General features: G+C 29.5%; 1 protein-coding gene across 1 annotated transcript in view; it reads right to left on the reverse strand.

Moving 5' to 3' along the window:
* Positions 1–1,803: 1,803 nt before the first annotated feature.
* The window catches only part of ETHR (ecdysis triggering hormone receptor), a 38,106-nt gene continuing 24,373 nt past the window's right edge, over positions 1,804–15,536 (reverse strand). Inside the window, exons 4-6 of the mRNA XM_018547638.1 lie at positions 14,008–14,116; positions 13,747–13,818; positions 1,804–2,533 (exon numbers count right to left, since the gene is read on the reverse strand). Coding sequence (XP_018403140.1) covers positions 1,804–2,533; positions 13,747–13,818; positions 14,008–14,116 — 911 coding nt within the window. The remainder of the gene's footprint in view (positions 2,534–13,746; positions 13,819–14,007; positions 14,117–15,536) is intronic.

Below are 15,536 nucleotides of genomic sequence, written 5' to 3' on the forward strand. Positions count from 1 at the left end.
GTTATGTTCGGATATAGTTGAATATTGTCTCTGTTCTAATATGCGCGTTATAGCAAGATCGACTTAACAAATTATATGTCAATATTAATATTTCCTATAATAATAATTGATCTCAACATAATTTAATGCATTTACTATGGATGTGCACAATTATTAGTAGTAATTTTCATATTATTATTAACTATTAGATATCAATTAATTTTATCAGTAATTTATTGTTTTTTATGAGCATATAAAGTACAATATTAGCAAAGTTATCATATAAAATATTAACAAATTTTTATTGGTATTAAATATATTAAAGAACTGATCAATTTACTACAAAATGATGTGATAATAAAATAATATAAATAGTAATAGCTAATATATATAATACAATATACTATATGTAATAATTTTGTAAAAGTTCCATTTATAAATAAGCATTCTTGTAATTATAATAAATAATAATAAATATTTAAGTTTATATAGCAAAAATTGAAGTGTTATTTTTTTAATAAAACATGCTTTTCTAATATAAATGGCACTAAAATACACCTAACGCCCGTGTGATTCTTATGGCGATGTTAAATTATATTATTGTTTTAACTCGATCATGAAATTATTATAATCATGCCATATTATGTCTTACCTTACTAAAAAGCTGATATTAAGAAATAAAAACTTTTATGTAAACATTTCTACAACAATTGCACAGAAGCTTCCTAGTTTTTTAAATATCTCACTAAAGATCCGCTATTTTACATTAGTATGCGATAGCTTTGCAAAAAATCGTACTTCGCATGTAACTACAGCCTCGTTAGAAAGTATTTCTTCTCAGATGCCAGCATCATAGAAAATACCTACCATACATACCAATAACAAGACTTGCCGTTTAAAATTTAATTAATTTCTGACCTATGTACAAAATTTGCGATTTCGCTTTTGTGCCGACTTTTAACAATATCTTGCTTCTGTCGTCGGACTTTATCGCTGATTCCATCGGCGGAATAGCGAATTTCTGATCCCTAAAATACAACAAAAAACAATCTCAATATCAATTAATACAAAAAAACCCAAAGAAATCACTAAAAATAATTCTGTTATTTTGCTTTATACTCGATTCTTTCTCACCTATATATCTACTTGATTGAATCTACATTAAATATCACGATTAAAGTGCTTAGAAACGAAAGATTTGAGAAACTGTCCTATATAATTACTATGCAAGTTTCTTGAAACAACTATTTCTACTTATCATTTAGTCTACATAAATATAGGTATAATAAATATATAATATATCAAGCAGGTATAAAATCGCGAGGAACTAAGGTCGTCTTGACATAGTAATCTTGATGCGTCGTCGATAATACACGAAGTAAGAGTAAGAAATTGACCAATCGATTATTCAATCAATTTACTCTTACTTTTTACTCCGTGTTGTGTAGACGACGCATAATGTAACAAGTATCTACGATAATTATTGTACTCTCTCTCTCTCTCTCTCTCTAATCACGGATGGATTTGTAAATGTCTAAGTTAACATTGACATAGTAACATTTAGTAAACATTCATTAACAATTATTTCTAAACTATTGTTACAAACATTTAATTATTAAATATTAATAAATAATTACTTTTATCTCTATAATTATCTATCGAGGAGATCCTGGGCTAACTTAATAAAATATATCAAAAAAAAAGCTAATATGTACAGAAAAAAGTAAGAGAAAAAAAATGGCTTATTATTGTACAGTTCATTATACAATTCATCTATGACTTCAAACAAACTACGCTATCACTCGATATATAATATTTGTAAAATTAAACGTAACTCTCTTGTTTCTTTTTAACGATATTTCCAGATACAACAGACGTGAATAAAGGCAATTTGATTTGTTTTTCCGCGGACGTGTGGTCGTTGTTGCATGGTACCTTCACGTTGCAGCTTCTATTGCTGCTGTGTCTTCGCCAGAAGTCCGAATGACTGCTACTGCAATTGGTCGACCCGGTCGTGTAAGTACCCGTACGATCCGACGTTTTCTTCTTCTTCCTCTTGGCGGGACCTAGACCGCACAACTTGAGGAAACCCTCCCTGAATTTGGTCGACATCAAATTATAGAGGATCGGATTAATTGCCGAATTCAAATACAGCATGACTCTGCAGAAATACAGAAGACTGTAGTATCCTTCAATTCCAAGCGAGACAACCGTCTTGGGCGGCACGATGATGATCCAGAGGGTAAGAGCCTTGAAGGGTAGCAAACACAAGAAAAAGCATAGCACCACCGTGGCAAGCATCATGACCACCTGTTTGCGATACTTGAGCAGGTTGTTTGCCGGTCCACGACTTATCGCCGGATTCGCCATTAGGTGTCTTGCAATCACCGTATATAGGACTATTAAGATCAGTAGAGGAATCACGAAGAACACGAGGATCGTCGTTAGGATGAAGCCCGTCATCCAGGTTGTCGAAGCCGGTGTCGTACAAGTAGGTATGTACGTACCGTCGACGTTCTCTTCTATCTCGTAGGTAACCATAAGCAGTATGGGACTAGAACGTGTTAAAAGATAGAGACTGATTATTGCGGATACATTTATCATATAACTCCAATAAATTTACCATAATGTAACTGTTACCTGACACGCATAGCGTTTCTAAAATATAATACCTTGCGACAGCTTGCAAAAAATATCTTAGCGTAAATAAATTTCTATTGTGCAAACTACATTAAATAAACATCGCATTAACAACTTAAAAAATTTATAGCCAAAGCAGCGCGGGAGAAGGATAGTAAAATCATTTCACAAAGGATATTTACGATAATTTTTTCATATATCTTTATATCTAAAATACTAAGAAATACTTGTGTAACATTTGGTACAGATTGGGCTTCATATTTATTTAATCGTTCGCAATACTGATAATGAGATCACATCATTTGAAGTTAAAACTTTCCAAGAGCATCCATGCAAATCGTTCACTTGATTCTCGATCGTAGCTTTCACGAAAGTTCTCAAAGTTTAATATCTCATAGAATGTCAAAAGTTTTCTCGTACAAGTTTCAATCAATCTTTAGCGCACAGCACTTTATATTCACTTAATGCACCCATATCCTTTTACAAAAAATATAGTTTTGTGATATTTTCATGTTTCTTTAATTGTTATAAATATAATTATCCATCGCTCCTATATCCCTTATCAGAATAAGTACAATTTTTCATACTTCTAACATTTTCTTATAGCAAGTATAACTAAGAATCATAATTCTTTTATATCTTAATATCTTTTTGCAATGCATATGCATTTTTTCAATATTTCCATATTCTCTTTTAACAAGCATATCAAATTAAGCGTGATTCTCTGATTTTGAAAGAAATACGTTTTTAATGCTGATATTTTTATTTAATATTCTAAAACTAATTCCTCATTAAATATTTATTTCTTTGTATGTAGAAATTGTGAATCACAGTCGCTGCGTTATTGTATCGATCATCATAAAAAGTTGATTCAATCACAGAAAGTTCTCTTCCTGATTTAAGTCCTCCTGCTGATTTGCCGCAATTCTCCTCACGCCAGTGCTCCTGTGTGTGACCCTCTCGCTTTCAAAACCACACAGTTTCAGGAAACCCCGTCTGAACTTGCTACTCATTAGATTATACAGTATTGGATTGCTGGCGCTATTCAAATAGAACATGATCCTGCAGAAGTTGAGCAGACAGAAGAACGTGTCGTAATCTATCGCGGCTATCTGCTCGGCGGGTGCTATCACAATATAGAAGATGAGGAGCCGATAGGGCGACAGGCACACAAAGAAGCTTACGACTACCGTCAGCAGCATGTACACCACCTGTCTCCTGGCCCGACTATGATATGTGTCGTTGATGCCGCCGGACGTCGTCGACGAGTCACGGATCAAGTGACTCACAATAAACGAATACAATACTACGAGAATCACAAATGGCGCGACGAAGAAGAGCAACACCAGCAGCAGGAAGAACGTCACGCTGGCGACAGTATCGGCCTGCGTTAGGCACACCGGCACGCGATTCACCTGATTCGCCACTTGCTGATCTCTTCCGATGTTAGCAACGATATCGTGCACGATGCCGTGACTTGTCATCTTCATTTCGCGATACTGCGATACCCAGATCATCGGACTGCAATCAACCGGAAAAAAAAAAAAACGAAAACGTACTTTACTTCGTCTCATATTCGTTTCTCAGCGATGTAACTGCGATTTTGACGAAATCGACTCGTAGTAGTAAGCAGACAGAAGAAGAAGGCAGAAGCAAACGGAGTTTATACTTGATGATATTTGATTGCTTTGCAGTTCAATAATTCAAGGACAGCTCAAAGTGGAAATGCTCTTTGCGGGGATAAATTGAGGGCATAACGTAGACTGATGAGATAAAGACAGATTGCAGATTTGTATGATATACATAGTGATGATACATCGTATCATCTAAGCCAAGACATGCTTAAATGGCTTTGCTATAAAGTCACCTAATCATGTCGTAACTTAATAAAGATAGATGTATGTATATGACAAAGCTTTGTAAACTACTGTTTGCCTTGTTAATTAAATAATAAATATATACTGCGGAAAATAATATCTTATAATGATTCTATTGTATGTATTCATACAAGTGATATCTATGTTTAGGCATCAATCTAATAAGTCAGAAAGAGAATTTATTTCATATTAAATAAATGTATAAAAAAGAGAAAGTGTAAATTTAATCTTTAAACTCATTTTATTGTTTAATTAGCTTTAAGCTCAAAACGCTTTGAATATTGATATGTTAATGTATCTTTGTTTTTAAAGTAGCTATAAAAATAGTTGTAAATTTTTATCTTATGAATTGGATTTTTTAATCTGAAATGTCTAAAAAATTTTTATCGATGTAGTGTTATTTAAACAACTATCAATATAATAATATTTATCTCTTCAAAAATTTTAAAATTATCACAGTTTATCTTTATTAGTTTTTTATCTCTGTATTTTCTCACTTTTCTTATCACAAATGGCGAACGCTCTTGCATGTAGTAGATACATGTGTCGCGTAAATTGTATAACGTAAATATTCAAAGTAGAAGTGGATTCGCAAAAGCTAAATTCAATACTTGCACATTTGAAAAATTGCTTTCTGTATAGACACTTCTACGTTGTTTTGATAAAGTTACTGCAGCATGAACTGCGTTACAGTACGTACATAAAAAAAGGAATACTCCAACGCTCCGTTTCGCGTCAATATAAATAAAGTATATATATCATCGCATAGAAAACTCTAAACAAATTAAAAGTTATTGTTAAACTTCATATGTTATAATATAAATTTTATTTCTACAAAATTTTATTCTATTGCAAATGATATTTATAGATATAAATATATTTATATTTCTAATTTGTAAATATGTTCTACTTAAAGTTTAAAAATTTTAAGATATATGCGAACAATTTTTTTTAAATTTAATTTTCTTTGTAAAATTATAAAGTAAATACAGAAAAGGGTTATTGTCCTTTATCGCATTTTATAAAAACATGTGAAGAAGAATAACAAGTGTGTCTGTACGACCGTTTTCCCACGATGTGAAACAAAATATAATGCTTTTTTTCTTATTCTGTTACTTTATACGAGCACTTTACACGGGACCGAATTCGATTCGCGCGTGATAGGATACGATTGAGTTTCCTCAAATGCTTGATGAAATGTAATTTCAATAATTACGTGCTGTTACTTATCTCAACGCGGTATTTGTCTAAAAACTAACTATCTTTTTAACCTTTCAAATAGAAAATATAATGATAACGTTATACGAATACTTGGATAAATCTTTTTAACTATTTATCTAATTCTAAACGTACAATTAAGAATATCTTATAATTTTAAATAGATAATAAAATTAAATTTGCATTATAAAATACTAAAAATTATTTTCATTTAAACCAAAATGCTATAATTCTTTAAATAACTCTTTATCATATTTTGAACAAAATATTTGCTAAATAATAATGTAAATAAATTATTATAAAAAATTCAATCAATAAAGCTAAATCATTATGTAATAAATAGAGAAAAACAATGCACAAATATTTTGTATTATATATTTTCTTGTATAATTGTATAAATTACCTACATATGAAAAAAACAATCTAAAATATATTCAACTATATCTAAAATATATCTAAAATATAGTCAACAATGACATATATTAAATTTTTTATTTCTTTATTATTTTTTATTATTTCTTTAATTTAAAAAATATATAATATATGTATATATACAAAATGGTCTAAAATTTGTGCGATCTCAATGACAAGTTTAATAATAAATTTGATAGTAAATTTAATGTTATAATGAATTTTTCCAAAATAAATTCAATCGCCTATACTGCTTCATGAAATTATCTAACAAAAGTCAAAGAGGTTGGCTTGATTAACGAAATATGACATCACTCTAATAAATAATATTATATTATTTAATAAAAAAAAAAAAATACGAGTTTTTACGGGTTTACAATAAGCTCCGACTTTAATTCACATTTGCGATTATATTACTTATATTATTCACTGCAGCGGTGTGCATAAAAAACAAAACTTCGTAAGCTCGTCTATTTTATTTCACGGAAAAATTGCATATGCAAAAATGCTTCAGGCATCTATCGTAAAATAACATTATGCATACACGCAAGAACCCTTCGCAGGCTGAAGTCGAAAATTAGCAAAAGAAAAAATTCATTTGTTCCGATCTCATTTTACACAATAGTCATAATAGTGATAGTATTAGAAATACTATCCTCTCCATTTATTACATATTTCAGCTGATGCACTTTTAATCCCTATGATTTATTCGTTTCCTACAAATTCTTTTTCTTATCGTGTTGCAACGATTCCAAAATTATAATTAAAAAACGTGCTTGTAGTTAAGAAACATCGACTTTTCAATGGCTTAACGTGGTTTACGCGTTTGTCTCTCTTGATTTAATACGGTTATCCAGCTTTCTTTGAGTCATGTCGATTAAATCCTTTTGTAAGCTACGAGACTTTGGCTATACTAGTCCGGATAATACTACTTCAATTTCCTATTCCCAATGTTTACACAGCAGAATTCAGAACCTAAATCTTTGAAATAGAAGATGGAAGAATTTATTTCGCTAATACATCTCTTTATTCGAGAAAAAGAAATATTTTGTTTATAATGTATAAATGTATAACATCTATTCGTTTTTTAAATTAGGAAAAACAAAAGATTTTTAATATCAAATAATAATATAAAGAAAGCAAAGGGCAGTTACAAAAATCTTACATATGAAAAATATAACGTTTAATAAATTATAAATCATAATTATATATAGGTAAATTATATTCATTATATAAGCTAAACTCGATAATATGATATTATTAATATTGACTTTCTTTATAAATTATCATTTGTTCTTAAATTGCTCGCATAAAAAGTCACATGGAATTTTCGAAAATTAAAATAACTTTGAAGTATCTTAAAAGTATACACATTTACAATCTGTATTATACAGTATAATAACTCAATCTTGTCACAGATAGAAACGAGTTCAAACGCAGATTTAACAATTTCTGTTCTTGTGACAAAGTAATTATATTTCATGCTATTTGATATAAAATGTAGAGAGAGATACGATGAGGAAGGTAAATCTTCTTTGAACTTGATACGTTGGTTTCGGTTTCAGTCGTGTAACACAATTTGTAATATAGTTCGATTACTCCTAGCTTTGCTAGCAAAACTCCGAATGTCGAAAGATGTATTCAAAAGGAATACCACGCGTGAATTACTGTTTCACTTTGATGTAATTAGTACTAATTGCACGGTGTACCTGCAAGATTGTGATTAAAATATTTTTAAGATTGATCGAAGTAATCTGAAGAAAACGAAACAATTCCTAGATTTAATTCTTTTATCACACCGTATCAATTATTATTAATTTCCTAGTATATATTAAATTATTAATAAATATATATTTATTTCACATATCATTTCGTAATGTTAGATATAATATATACATTGTATAACACAAAAAAGAATAATTACAAATATAGAATAACTTAATAAATTAACAAACTAATGCATAATGCATTTACACGATAAATTTGGAAATTTAATTACCCCTGATTATATGTATGCGGAATATTATAATATGAAATTATTAAATTAATTTGTTTAAAAAACGACAAAGTCTTACAATTTTTAAGTAATTAATGGAAAAAAACCTCCTGGCCAATTGAATTTTACAAGTGACAAAATTGTTGTTTTAAATTAACTTCAAACCGAAAAAATGTCCGAATTGTCCAAAGTAGCCGTGGCTAAATGTCTGATAGTCCAAAAATAACTTTATAAAGAAGAGAATCGGGAGCAATAAAATCTTAAATAAACAACTCTCAATTCTCTTTCTCTCTCCATTCATGTTAATTCTCTGGAACGTTTAAGATACAATTTCAGTAATATCAAGATGTTTGTTCAGGGCGCAGCCCTCTGTTGTAAGCGGCTATAAACTTGGCTCTTTGTATTTGATGACTGAAAGATGTCGAGCTACATGTAACGCGTACATAACATACACAGACTCTCCTACGAGAACTGGTTTACGGGCGATATCACTTTTATGACGTGTATGCGCGTCCTACCGCAACGTGTAATATCAGGATGAAATGTGAGCGTGAGAGTGGCACACAGACTAGTTGGATTTTATGAAGTAAAAATCAAGTCCGTATATTCTCTTTCGAGCGCTCACATCTATCTCATATGGAGTGAAAATCGAATGCATCTATTCCTTTTTCAGTATCCTTCTGTCACGTTTTTTTAAAAAAAGAAAAAAGAAAAATAAATTCGCAATTATTTCTAAAAATTCATTTGATACTGCAAGTAAATTCATTTGCAAGTCTAATTTGAAACATATCTCTATATTATTTGTCTTAATGAAAAATTTATATTTTCTATTAAAAATTGTATTTTATATATTGTTTTTAATTCCAGCTTTTTAGAAAAAAAAATTTTGAAACATTTTTTAAATAAAAAAATACATATTAAAAGGAATCATAATTAAACTTTTTAAAAATTACAAAAAGATTATAAATTACTTGAATCATTTTTATTTCAAATTTTTTCATAGCTCGTTCTTTATTTTCACAATTTAACACAATAAACTCTACACCGCATATTTTTTATAAAGCAATTGATAAAAAAAATTTTTTAATTTTTAAAATTTTTTTAAATTTTTTATTATCGTGCTTTAAAAAAGCAACATTAGCTATTAATGTTTTATTTAGTATTTAATAATAATATAGTAATTTGTAACAAATATTAAAATTTTCTCTTCTAAATTTAATAATATAGTAATTTGTATAACAAATATTTAAATTTCCTGTTCTAAAAGATAAAAAGAGTCATAGTGTGGTAAGGTTTTCGTTTTAAATATTATCGCGAACATATGCTCAAGAATGCATTATGTACGACACGTGTTCGAATAACAATATATGTTGTTCACACATTTTCATAAGAAACGTTTATACGCGATTCTTTCCTTATGCGTGGTAGTCAACAATCTTACGAAAGTGTGGACATGTATCTGCTTTCATCACAGGTCATTTCGGCATAAAAGAAAAACGTGCTTGTGCCTGGAGTTTTATCGAACAAAAGCCATGCTTGCATGTCCTTCTTTTTTCTCTTGTCTCTTTTAGTGCATTCCGAGAAAAAACACGACTTGTATGCATTGATATCACTAAATCGATGCTCTCAAAAATATTTTTTTAAGAAGAGCAACATGAAATTTTTGGCTAATATATATTGTACATAGATATTTTTATTTATCGAGAATATATTTATCTAACAGTCTCATGTGAGTTTAAAATGGTTACTATTTTGTGCATATCTACATTAAATTAATTTTCTAGTTTAAGATTTATTTAAAATTACACGCGCGCGTTAATTTAAAATAAAAAAATAATTTAAGAAAATAATTAGTAAAATAAGATCTTTTTAACTATCGGCACTTCTGAGTCTTTAAAACGTCGTTAAATATCTTTAATTACCAAATCTTGTTTTTATTAGACATAAGATGACTTTAAGTCGTATGTCTTCCTAGCGTTAAATGCGAATTAAACATTTATAATTATTTATTTATATGTATTAGCTATTTTCATATTCGAGAAAGGAATAATAATCGCATACATTTTACGCAAAGAATATCAAGCAGCACCCTCCTTAAATGAACTTGGAGGGAATCTGTTTTACGAGGGAAATTGCGACAAGGACACAATCGGGCACTCGCGGATATTGGCGAGTTCGTTCATTCATAGCGCTGATTTAAATTCGTTGATTCGAGATAAAAGCCTGCAAGTGAGCAAGGGTCCCGTACGTTTCTCCTCTACTGATTTTTCTTTTTTATGATAGCGATATCGCTCATCCCCTTGATTTTTCCCAATGTGCTGAAGTATTGGCAGCTCGATAAGTCCGGAACTCGATTTTCACAACGCGTCTGGTACATTAGATCTAAATACTCTTTTATCAAAAGTTCAATATTTCAATATCTCAATAGTTTAGAAACGTAAATGTCATGAAAGTCAATACTTTTTTGAACTTATTGTTATCGGTGCATTTTAATGATCCAAGTGATAACACGACTGGAAGTACATTTTCACATAAAGAACACAGCAAAAACACATATAAGAAATGTGAATTTTAATGAAATTCCCGTCGTTATTGCTGAAACCCGTATGAAGCTGGTGTGAAGTTGGCCCCCCAAAACATAATTTTCGTATATCTTTCGAACGAAGGGTGAGCAAACAAAAATTTCAACTGAGCATTCGTGAGCAAACGATGAGCAAACGAATGCATGAAGAAAAAAATCGATTTTTTAATATTGAGGGGCCAGCTTCACACGGGTGTTGCTGAATTATTATACTAAGATACACTTCGTAGTATTCATATAACAATGGTTATAACTATAGATTAAAAAAACGAAATTTTGAAAGAATTTGAGATCCTTGGTGCAATATTTTCGTATATGTACAATGGTTCTTATGCGCAATTCTCTAGCAACTTGCCCTATACTTGAATATGCATGTATCTTGCATCTCGGAGTAAAGGGATTGAATTACGTTGCTCGAGTATCTTTGTACTTGTGCAATCCAGTGAATTCTACGAGAAATTTCTAACATTTATAGAATCACGAAATTTCTGTACATGACATGTACTTATAGTGCAAGCGAAATACGTTGCTTTGTATGACATCGCTCGTTAACCTCCCTATTGAGAATAAGCATGCAATGGCAAATTGCGATCCTTTGATGATATCGAAATGTTTTCTTTAAGCTATTTATAGTTCTTCAACTAAAAGTTATAAATACAGTAAATTGAGACATATTAGAAATCAGTGTTCCCTAGACAAAAGTTTAAACAAAATATAAAAAATAATAAAATAAATTGCTTATAAAAAATTACATCACTTCATTACTTACCAAAAATCCATCAAAAAAAATTTTAACGTAAAAGTGTTGAAACAACGCGTTAACAAGGCATTCCAATATCTCTTGAATGATTAACAGTTCCTATCTCTTAAGAATTTACTTACATGTTCGTACGCAAAATAAAATACTGCCTCGAATACTATGACACATTACAAATACAAATACTTACTATTATTCAATTGTCAGATACTCGTAAATATTTAATGTTAAAAAATTTAATTGACATATCAGAAATATACATTTATTAGGTTTCATAGTTTCGAATTTTTAACTGCACCGCGTGTTGAGAAATAAATATAACTTAGTTCATAAATTTGAAGAATTAATAGACTCGACTCTAAAGCTAATCCTTTTTTCTTGCAAAACAGAGTCAGCTGTTGTATCAACGTCTCTTATCACTAAAGCATACAACTACGTGGAACGAATATAACAAATCTTTGTTGTAATTCATCGTTAAGCTAAATTGACGTAAGCTAAGTTCTGCTTTTCCGTTTCCTGTATATACGCGTTTAATATATATAATACTAAAATTGAAATGAACATTAAATATAATTTTATGAGTTTATTTAAATAGTTCAATGTTTCATTTAAATAATTCGAAATTATTAATTGTTTGTACTAAGTATAAATAATTTAAAACTGAGTTCTAAAATAATAACATAAAATTAACGTATTATAAAAGGGGAATTAAAAATTGCTGATTTCTGTTTGCAATAAGCATTTTAAATTGTCTTTAAGTTGTCTAATTTGTTCTAACTTTTGAATCTTCGAACGATCGATCAAGCAGCTCAATTGTTTATTCTGTACTAAATGTACGAAATGCTCGAATTGAATCGCGAGCTTGAAACGTTCGAGCTATCCGAACAATTTGATCACACAACTCCCTTAAATCGAAATTTCCGTAATTCTTTAGACTTATTTGTTACAAAAATGATTAACAAAGAAAATTGCCAAAAATGTCATAATATATAAAAATATTAAGAGCAACTTAATTTTACGAAGCTATTTTTTTTAACTGAAGATACATTAAATAGATTCAAATGGAACAATGAAGTTAAGGGAATATTTTGTTACACAGTTCGACACAGGCGATATGTGTGTTCTTGCATTCGGATGAATGCAGCTTGTGTCTAACCGTTGCTTCACGCATGCAATATGAATTACATGCATCGCGATGCATCATAATTAGCAGCTTTATAGAAATGAAAGAAAATACGTGTAAGCACCATGTCACGTACTTGTGCTATGAAAATATATCATCGTCAAAAAGTAGTTTTCATACATCTCTAAAACATCTTTGTTTAAATCGTATTACACGTGTATTACTGAATATTCTAGAATTCTCGACTTTTATTTTAGTGACAAATTCTGTAACTAATTTATACCTATACATTATAATTTGTTATTAAAACATTCAATAATAATAAAAGGGAAAGTTTAAAATCTTTGATTAAATATTATAATTTATAAATAATAAATGAAAATCTTGCATAATTTTCTCATAAAAGTAAGATGATGAAATTCCATATAAAAATGCAAAAGTTTTATATCGGATAAATTGGTTCCTAGTTTCAATCAAGGTTAATACGCAAAAATGCAAAATAAAATTCTTAATCTGCAACAGCTTATCCAAGCTCTAGATTATTTTCAGTTCTAAAATGCAAATTTCGGTATGATTTATAGTTTTCAAAGTTTATACTTGATTAATTCAGAAATGTATGATTTTTAATATAGTATGATATTTAATAAGTTTTTAGTGATTTAACTAGTTATATATATTATATGTTATACATGTATAACACCCAAGAGAGATAATGCTCGAGAAAGCAAGAAGAAAAAGATATTATCCTAAACTATTGAACATTTTTCAAGAAATGCAAAGAAAATGATTTAAAAATGTTCAATACAAAAATATAATTTTTAAATAAGTAAGTTTTACCTTTTTCCTCAATACTCAATTTATCGAAATTATTTTTCATCCGTTGAAGCTTGGATTATGTTCAAATAAATTGGATTTTAATTAAGATTAAATGAAACAACTTTTGCGCACGTTTTAAAACAGTCTTTATGGTAGAAGTTAATAAGGTGTAGGTGGTGGCTTCGTATTACGGTCACGTGAAGATGACGTAAAGCGAGACATGAAGAGAGTCAAGTGAAAAAATGCGTCATGCGTTAAGAGAAAAAAATAAGGAAAAGGACAAGTAAAGAAAGACAATAGCAGTACATTATTAAAGTAAATTACAAATTTTTCAGTGTTTTGTATCACCTTGTACACAGCGCCGCTGCCACCCATGCCGAGAAACAAAGAAAAGTTGCCCTTGCCTTTGTGCATACATATCTATATAACATAATATATACACATATATAACGTAACAATTTAATAAGAATAAATTAGATAAGTCTAGTTTTTTATTGTCCACTTTATTTATTTACTCTCTAATTATTATTGCATATTATATAATTAATTATTAGTGGCTTTTTGCGATAATTCTAAATGCAGTATTGTAAAAAACTATGCTGTACTTACCCCGCCCTCAAAGGTTCGCAAATGGCGTAGTAGCGCTCGAAACTGATGGCTAAAATTGTGAGTACCGAAGCATGCGCTACAGTTAATTCCACGAATGGGACAGCTTTACCTGTAACAGTTTTTACATTGATTTGAAACATTAAAAAACTATGTATGTAATGACTTTTGTCACTATTTGTTGAAGAAAAACAAAACTTTTGCACGCATATAATAAACAATATGCACCTATTAAACAATAATAAAATAAAAATAGATATTATTTTTTCAATACCAAAGTGTAATGTACAATAACATAATGGTTAAATAAAAAAATTTATCAAAATTTTATTTAAATTTATTTTTTCCAACTTGTTAAATTGTTTTATTTTCCATTTGTTAACGAAAGTAGAACATGATAAAAGGTAATATACGAAACGACGTGAGAAACTAGCAAGTTCGTGTAGTAAACTCTGGTATTTTATTTCTAAAGTCAGAAATCACGAAATCAAATTTTCCTTAACAACAAAGTTTACGCTTTAAAGTTATAATATTGGTCAAGTTTATTTTTTATACAAATACGTTATAAATAATATAAAAACTAATTGTAAATTACAACATAAAAGTATCTAAAAATAGAAGACTTAATTGTCAAATCACATCATTTGATGATAAATAATTATAAAAAAGTTTTCATGTTATATGTGTTCGTAATTAATTCCAATTAAACAATGAAATAAGAAGCGATTCAATAATTAAGAAATTAATCCATTTTAAAAACAACGTAACGCGTGCATTAATTGAATATTAAATCAAATAATACACTGATATTCTATTACAAAAAAAAATAAAACCTTCGATATCGGTTGAATGCATTGCATCGTTGAGAATATTGGAGAGACAATTTCTCTAAAATCCTTTTATTTACATGCTGGACAAAAGGAACAACGTTTTTGTGGATACGTGATTTATAATTCCCAAAAGGGATCTTGCTTGAGGAAACAAGGTACCGCAATAAACTGCCACTACACGTTGGACACTATCGTTCTTCGACGCGCATCGATTCCTTCATTTATCCAGTAACCACCTGCTTGAGCAATAGAATCATTCGTCATGTTGACATTTTTTCTCAAGATAAAATGGCAAATCCATCGATTTTTCCAGCCGAGAAAGAAAGAGAGAGAGAGAGAGAGAGAGAGAGAGAGAGAGAGAGAATTTATACAATATTTGTCATTCCTGATTAAAACGAGAATACTTCATGCCATCTTTTTGAAAATGTGCTTCACTTTTGAGACATTTCTAATATTAGATTTGAAAAGTTTAGACTATTTCGAGGTAAGAGTAATGCGATTCAGAAACTCGTCAACAAATTTATTCACAGAGATAATTAATTTTGTGAATCTCTCTATTACTCTGCCTAAAATAAAGTTAGGTGAGTTGGTTGAAAAACGATTAGTCAGGAGAGAAACTGTTCTATTACCTCAGTATTTCAGGATGCATATACTTTAGAACAAATTTCTATCTTTGATATTATAAATAATACATATTTTACT

Source organism: Cyphomyrmex costatus, unplaced genomic scaffold (genome assembly GCF_001594065.2).
Source record: "Cyphomyrmex costatus isolate MS0001 unplaced genomic scaffold, Ccosl1.0 scaffold666, whole genome shotgun sequence".
NCBI classification, from domain to species: domain Eukaryota; kingdom Metazoa; phylum Arthropoda; class Insecta; order Hymenoptera; family Formicidae; genus Cyphomyrmex; species Cyphomyrmex costatus.